Consider the following 8272-nt stretch of genomic DNA (forward strand, 5'->3'; position numbering starts at 1 on the left):
ACTTTCCAACTAAACAAAATATAATTAACAATTAATAATGACGTCTTACTTAATAATTCTTTATATTCAGAAATTACAACCGGCTTTTTTTAGTTCGAACGACGTTTCCTAAAATTAAGAGGAGAGAAATGAACGAACCATCGATTAAATCACTATTTTTTCCATCGCTAAGTCCACCACGGTGGTCATTGAAAGAACATCGTTTGTCCTCGGCGATGCATGACCACCGAGGCCGGACCACCAAGGTACTTTTCTTCGAGCTCGTTGAAATCGATTTGAAGCGTTTGCTAGCAATTGTTACGGACCTCGTGCCAATATCGTGGGAGAACTAATTCGTGCCATGCTATGGCATCTTTTCATTGTCAATATCCGTGGTTCCGTTCGGCAAGACTGAAGCTGATAAACTTAACCGATTGTCACGGAGGTAGCGCAAGCTCGATTCCCTATAGGTTAGACTTCTTTATAGCATTCTCGCGAGTTTCTTTTCACGCTTTCGATCGCTACGTGTATTTAGAAAGAAAAAATAGAATCGCTATACGTATAATCAGTTTAAAAGCATAAACGATAATAATATTAAATAATTAAAATTAATCTAAAAATGATATTCAATCAAACTATTTATATTTTACAAAATAGTTAATTATGCGTTTACAAGCACAGGGTATATATTCACAATATAAGTGGGTTATATAAAAATAATAAATATTAGCTATAAACAGAATAGTCTCGCTAGAACGAGGCTGATTTGTTCCGGCCAATGTGATCGGTACCGGTCAACCGAACCGATATTCACAGGCTGCAGTCGACTGTGTCCGTGACAATCACGATTTCCAGGCTTCCTAGCAGCTCCTTCCGCGATATCCAGAAGAGATTCCTCCTTCGCTCGAGAGCCCCACGTTAATTGGGGAGTCTAAGAACCACCTTGGCTTCCAAGAACGCCTGACTCGGACACGAATCGTGAGCGGAACGTGCAGAAGTCTGATACTCCCGGTACAAAGAGTACGATACAGTCGTGATAGCGCAACACGAATACGGGATATGATACAAGAAAGATTCGCCATGTAACTTAATGATTCACGCAAGTACGTATATACTTCTCTCTTTATCTTTCCGCTGTTCTGCTCGCAGAACATCAATCGCATGTTCTGATGCGATAAAATAAAAATATACTACAATAAGAGAAATACACTATGTAATAAGAATGAGTTCGGCCGGCAATTAAAATTATTCACCATGAGTTTCTAAAACATTGTGCGAAGTCTTTATGCAAAATCATACCTGCATGGCATACCATCCGCGCGAGGTAACGAAAAAATCACACGAAGCAGCTGTGAAATCTAAAATTATGCAAATTGTAGCCCGTAACCGAGAATTTGGACGGTTCTGTGTGTGCTCCAGATTAACATTAATTTAATTTCTTACTCGCGGCTATGGGAGCAACCGCATCCATTGCGCGTGGTCTTTCGGAGGATGCATTTCTTTTTACGCGAAGACTAATGATTAAGAGAGCACGGATGGGTTGTGAATCTTGAATCTTGAGCTTCCTTTACGTTCATTTTATAAGTCTCGTTTCGCGTACGCTCACATGATTCTCCGTTCACAAAATCTTCGCTCGGCTTTCTTTAATCTACTTCAAATTTCGACGATTTTGTAAGGCAGATTCTCGTAATATCTTGCAATAATAAATCTCACACGTATAATTTAATACAAGCACGGCAAGCAAGATTAATTTCCATCCGTATAATTTCATTTCGTCGATTTTCGATAAGAATAACGACAGAGAAAAGTCAAGGTGCTCCTACGCAGCTTGCAACGTGAGAAACTAATCGGTATGGCTCGTTACGGGCGTCAATCGATTAATTAAAGTACTGTCTATTCAAGTGAACGGGTGTGGGAAGAAGGAAGTGAAACTTGCAGATTACGAATTCACAACCAGCAGTGTAGCGGAAAAGCATCGAGCAATTATAATGTAAATAAGTTGTTTGTTGTAATTAATATACTTTCGTTTATATGCAATTATTTGCCGGTTGTTAAAGTTACAAATAAATTAGGGTCAGTTCTCATTTGTATGATAAACTTTACAAAATAATCCTAAACGCAACGCGTTCCTCGAAAAATTAAAGATCGAAATTTTTTGTTCATTGGCCGATGGGAGTAGCGTTGATGATTGCTTTTGTGCATCGACAACTTTACGAGTCATCGCAATCATTGAGGACGCGAAAAAATACGTTTGCGAGGAACTGTAAGAAATATTGATAAAGCAATACCTTGAGAGAAAGTAACGAATTACGTCCTGCGCGGAGGTTAAATGAACTTGTCATGATTTCCATATACATTCGTAACCGCCAGCTGCACTGTGTACGTTGCCGACTACGTGAGACGACCGTACATCACATCCGCGCGATGCATCGAATTCAACGCGCCGTCTCGAACGGCAGCCAATTTTACGTCTGTCGAACAAATTTCTCCCGTGGAGCGTATTATTGGTTGCAATTTACCATTATCGAAAAATGATTCGGATACATGAATGTTGCATGAATTTGACACAGGGCTCGTTTTTCTGCGTCAACAGGGCCCCTTCGCGCAGTCCACCCGATGGTCCGCCTTGCATTCTCATAAAACTAATTGTGAACACGTGAATTTCTTTTTAACAAACACAAATTTCAACACTTTTTCAAGTTTATAATGTACACACACAAGAAGAAAATAACAAATAAATAAAAGATAGCGATAGTAATGTACGTCTAATAAGCAACAAATCTAATAAGAATAATATTAATGCTTTACGATTTTTGTTTTGAGAAAACGTATTATGTTCAGCCCCGACTACGCCTATATGTCGACAGTCGACACCTTTTACTGCTATTAGAACGACCTTGCACATAAAGTGAGAAGCAAAACGGACGCACGTACTGAAATTCGACTAAAACTCAACGCGGACTTCATGTTACGTAATTCACTGTAAAACGTCAATTTGCAGAGTTTTGTCCGCGTGCGAAAGTTGAATCGTCCGCAGAAAGATGCCGCAAACCGCGGAATGTGAACGCGTGCGCGCGTGGAATCTCATTAACGCGCCCCTCACGAGTGGCGGCGAGCGCGAGCGAGAGCGAGGCGCGTAAAAGTGCAATGTACACCGACACGCACGATACGCGTGGCGTGACAGTGCACGTTCGCGGCGTGACCCCGTGCATGCACCTGCCTGACCCCCGGTCCGGACCACGTGCACATTGCACAACCGACACGGAGGTGCAACGCCGAAGGAGCGAGTGTGTGCAATATGTGTTGCCCACGCGCCTCTACGCAACGCTTATGCAATTCTCGGAACCATCCCGCGCGGGTATGTAAAGGACGTTGTTCTGTGGCTCTCGAGTAAAGCGGCCGTAAATGAAACGCGTGAAGTCACCTTTCGAGTTACTTGCGCCTCGGGAATGTCACTTGGTTGCCTCACAGCTCACAGATGCATTCGCGCCAGAGCTAGTAAAAATAGTGAGCATGTACGTAAAAAATTATTTAGTTCTATTCTAAATTGTCATCTTTTTTTCTCTTAATAATGCTGTGAAGATTAAAAGATTTATTCTTGACAAGTTCAGCTTATAGAATACTTATAGCTCGCAAAACTTAAAATAGTAAAATAAAATTTTACTAACGTCCATTTGTCTTATTAGTTAATAAATACACCGTTATATGCATATGTAAATAATAAATAAATATAAAATAGATGTCAGTAATTAGTAGGAAAATTAGTTGAGATGCAAGAAGCGCACGGTGTGTTCGGTAGCGAATGGCTGGAAATAAATTGCCCCTATGCGTGTACACGCTTAACACACACAATGAAATGAGCTGTTCATTTATCAGTTCGACGTTGCGCTACTCAAGTTACATCGCCATCTTAATATTTCCGCATTTTTTCTGTAAACTGAGACTGTGTATAAACATAAACCTGCAATGTGTTTCTCTTTCTTGCACTTCAAACTTCAATAATACTTCAATACATGATTTCAATACATGAAGCTGCGTGCAACTATCGTGACAAATGAGTTTTGAAAAGGACCTCGCGCGCGCGCGCGCGCACACACACACACACACACACACACACACACACACACACACACACACACACACACACACACACACACACACACACACATCACAGGGAAAATTGGCCTCCCGTCGAATTTGCTGAAATTGTAGTATGATGTAGTTCATGTCGTCCTGATCAAAAGTCATAATGAGCCTGAGGTCAAAGAATGGACAGTTTCCGAGATACGGGAGGTCAAAGGTCAATAATAGTGCCTTATTTGAAAATTATATTCTTTGTGTATATCCGCACGTGAGCAGTGTTGTCGTGTGCGTATGTGTCATTCTGCATATGTATGTGTATTTGTACGTGAACGTAGCTTCGTAGGTCGAGTCGTCGAGAATCGGCTCGCTTAGTTAAGTATTTGAAGCCGAATCTCACTTCGGCGAGTTTCGGCTCTGGCTACACCGATTGTCTTCCTTAGCTATCACCAATCTTGAAACTCTACCATTGTGTCACACCGGAGAGTACGAGATTAGATGGCAATGTAAAACGTCAGTGCGAGGGTATAATATGGCCACTCATGGTACGCATGCTTAAATAAAAATAAAACGAGCTAACTAAGAACCAGGCGCGGTAAATAATGCGCAAAGTTTTATTTTCATTTCTATTTTACATATCTTCCAATCTTGACTGCGCGCTGACTAAATTTGTCAAGACTTGAAACACAGCTCCGGTTGTACTTCACAATCATCAGATTTTCGATTTCTTATAAGACTTATAAAAATTGGAAAACATTGACAAGTTTACAATGCCATTAAGAAATGTCGCGACAGAAAAATATTTCACACTCATATTACCGCAGTTAAGTATTAAACCTTGCAAACTGACCACCGTTAGGAATGCCATATGTGCCTGTTTTAATAAAAGCAATATTTAATATCAACAAGTATATCGACAAATTAAATTCAGAGCTTACCATTTGTATAAGAGTAATCCACTTCTTGAATGGTAGAAGTCTTTGTTGCATATTCGATCCAAAAGTGCTCAGACAATAATAGGAATACATTATCACGTGTACAGAACAATTGAGCGCTATTATAGTCATGAGGAAACTGTGCGGAGAGTGTCTGAGCGTCGTCCAAGTATAGATAACCGAGGAAATATGATGGTACGTGTGTAAAAATGTGACCTGACGATCTTTTTTCCTCAATACAAATATTATGGTTTCAATAAGATCAATTATTTTAAGCAATAGTGTCCACCATATAATTTCAAGTTGCTGCAATAAGAAAATTAGATCTATTTGCGAAATCGTTATTATCTCAATTCTGTTAATTTTTACAGAGTTATATCTATTCTTCAAATTCACATGTTGAATGTTATCAATATTATTGCGTATGTCGTATGAGTAATAATGATTTATTATATAATTCTCAAATATTTAAAGTGTACTAATTTAAATCCAAATTATTCCTTATTTTTGACAATTTAAAAGCTTGACATACCTTTTCACCGTTACAACTGCAAATTTTATCGAGTGACTCGCAATATCTCCACATGGCAGTAAACGGTCTACCATCTGTCATGACGTTAAACACTAGCCAAAAATTTGCACCAATTTGAAAAAGATCGTAACATTGTATAAACCTTTTCAACGAATACGGTTGTTTGTTTTTCATAAATTGCGGTCCAGTAAAGTAGACGACGTATAAATAAGCCAGCAATATATAAATAATTGACATCGGCGAAGATAACAATGGCCAATCCATCGTTCGTGCATCTATGAAATCTATATAATATGAGTTAACATATGTGTTGTCACGACTTTTTCACTCCCGGACCGCTCCGGGACGTGTGCCGGATCAAAAGGAGTAAGGAGAGCGGGATGACAGGCCTCTCCGACAATTCCCTCGCACCTCCGACACTTCGCGAAACGAATTTACCGTTCGGCGCCAGACGCGTCAATGTGCGTCCGCGAAATCGCAAAAGAAAACCAAAACGAGACGCAAAGCGTCGTGCGGATGTGCGAGGAATCGGCTAGCTCGACCTTAGGGCTGAGGCGAGGGTGATGAAGGGCGGCGTGATATTCGGCGGGGTGACACGCCATAAATAAGACCACGACTGACCACGAGCTCAAGCAATTAACAATTCAAAATAACATTTATATTCTTTAGTGATTTGCGCGTGAAACAATAAAGGTCGGCTTCGGTCAATCGGACAAATCATATAATCAATCACGCGAGCGTCAGAAATGAAACAAAAAAGGAAATAATGATAGCGCGGACGCCAGAATGAACGAAGTACTACGTTATCGTATAGTAAACGCGCCGAATATATCGCGACCTCCAGAGGCTCGCAATCGCGTCTTTGTCTCAATTCCGCGGCCACGATACCATCCCGAGGCCCTTCGCTCTCGCTGTCGATCGCCATTCGATACGCGGTCTCAAGGGACCGTACGCGTCGCGATGTTACAACGTTTTTCCCGGACGAGAGCGTGCACCGGAGGGCGGCGTCGTGGCTTTACATCTCGATATTAAATACTGCGGGCAACCTCACCCATGTGATGTCTTCTCGTAGGGCTCCTCGCCGTCACCTCGTACGGAGGATCGTCGCAGCGTAACAGATTCTCCCGAACCGAGGTGGCTATCGCGTATCTTAAGATGAACGTTCGGACTTGCCGACGGACGACCAGAGACCAAAGAGTGTCTCGCTAGATTCGCTCGATAGCGGAATCGATGCGGCACCCCCTTCTGTAGGGGCGCGCCGACCAATCGGGAGCGAGCTTGTAATGGAGGATTCACACTGCGTCCGATGTTCGACGTACGACGATCCGACATCCAATAGGAAATTTTTGTCTCTAATAATAAATTCTGTTATTGGATGTCGGATTGTCGTACGTCGAACATCGGACGTGATCGGGCGCAATGTGAATCCTCTATTTGCTCGCGCGGTATCGTAACGCGGATCGTCGCACGGGGATCCTTCGGGGGCGCGCAACGTTCCCTCGGCGGCGCGGCTTCGGCGAGTTTCGGCTCTGGCTACACCGATTGTCTTCATTAGAAAGTTAAATTAGTAAAGAACTGTCCATTCTTTGAACTCGAGCCCATTATGATTCTTGATCAAGACGGCATGAACTACATCATACTACAATTTCAGCAAATTCGACGGGAGGCCAATTTTCCTTGTGATGTGTACGAGGTCCTTTACTTACAAAACTTTGCAATATTCTAAGAATATTTCAAGTTTAGAAAAAGCACTTAATTTTTGCAATGTCAGAAAGAAATAATTTTCTATATTTCAATTTTTATGTTTCATTTAATAAACATAATATTAATTCTCTCAAGAAATGATAAAAATTCAAAACTGTTGCTAATATAATGAAACGTAGCATTTTATGATAATTAAAATTTTACGGAGCATATTTGCCTCGCGCAGTGTAAATCTCGACCCTCTCTCACGCATCAACCGTCATCTCTTAGTACGCTGAGTGATTATTAAATTTTCTTTTGTAATTAAAGGGAGAGGCATCCACGGATTAGGAAATCTTAATTAAAATTTTATGGGGAATAATTCTCACTTGCAGAGCTGCACGTGACATGCTTGCAAACATGCGAGTGAAGAATCCCTTTTGCTATAAAATCTCAAGGTTCTAGTATTATTATTTATGTAATATTATTTATTACGCTCTATTTTTTAATACATTACGCTAAAAACGCTAAACAAATGAAATAATTAGCATTGTCACATGCGCGTCTTACTAATATAATGTATTTGTGCGATTTGTTTATTGAAATATGAAATATTAATGATATGATCTTTCGTCTGCTTAGTGTAACAACAAGAAAAATCACTCTTTTCTTCTTTAACTCTGACATTTAATTCTGTCATCTACAACTTAATAAGTTTTACTATTAACGCGCGACATTACTAATAAACATGGATATATTAGCTACGATACACCATGTAACAGGACTTGTAATAGGACTTGTTGTTAAAAACATGATTCGTAAATTCGGTTCTAAGCAGATAACATTATATTAAAAGCTTACAAGGCGATAGATCTTATCTCGATTCAATAACATGTGTGACTGGAGACACACAAAAAACACAGTCAGCCGCGAGAAACTTCGAAACGCTTGAATTCCTACATAATTTCAGAATTTCTAACAACTTTTATCTGCTCATTGATGCACCCTATCAAAACATGAATCTTCTAACCATGAGACCAACCATAAGAAATCCATGAGAGAT

At 40.4% G+C, this 8272-nt stretch overlaps 1 protein-coding gene across 1 annotated transcript; it reads right to left on the bottom strand.

Moving 5' to 3' along the window:
- Nucleotides 1-4635: 4635 nt before the first annotated feature.
- On the bottom strand, nt 4636-6823 carry LOC143902453 (very long chain fatty acid elongase 1-like). Its single transcript, XM_077415365.1, has 4 exons — nt 6578-6823; nt 5527-5810; nt 4998-5300; nt 4636-4933 (listed from the first exon to the last, which is right to left on the bottom strand). The coding sequence occupies exons 1-4, from the start codon at nt 6579-6581 to the stop codon at nt 4772-4774; spliced, it is 753 nt and encodes a 250-aa protein (XP_077271491.1). The 5' UTR covers nt 6582-6823; the 3' UTR covers nt 4636-4771.
- Nucleotides 6824-8272: the final 1449 nt, after the last annotated feature.

This window comes from Temnothorax americanus, unplaced genomic scaffold (assembly GCF_048541705.1).
Source record: "Temnothorax americanus isolate GAGA-0224 unplaced genomic scaffold, ASM4854170v1 Scaffold4, whole genome shotgun sequence".
Classification (NCBI taxonomy): domain Eukaryota; kingdom Metazoa; phylum Arthropoda; class Insecta; order Hymenoptera; family Formicidae; genus Temnothorax; species Temnothorax americanus.

What these genes read in the sequence shown, in the direction of transcription:
- LOC143902453 (XM_077415365.1), bottom strand. An exon ending in GCAGTTGTAACGGTGAAAAG is followed by an intron (nt 5,301 to 5,526) that starts GTATGTCAAGCT and finishes TTCTTATTGCAG; the next exon opens with CAACTTGAAATTATATGGTG. An exon ending in GGATTACTCTTATACAAATG is followed by an intron (nt 4,934 to 4,997) that starts GTAAGCTCTGAA and finishes TTATTAAAACAG; the next exon opens with GCACATATGGCATTCCTAAC.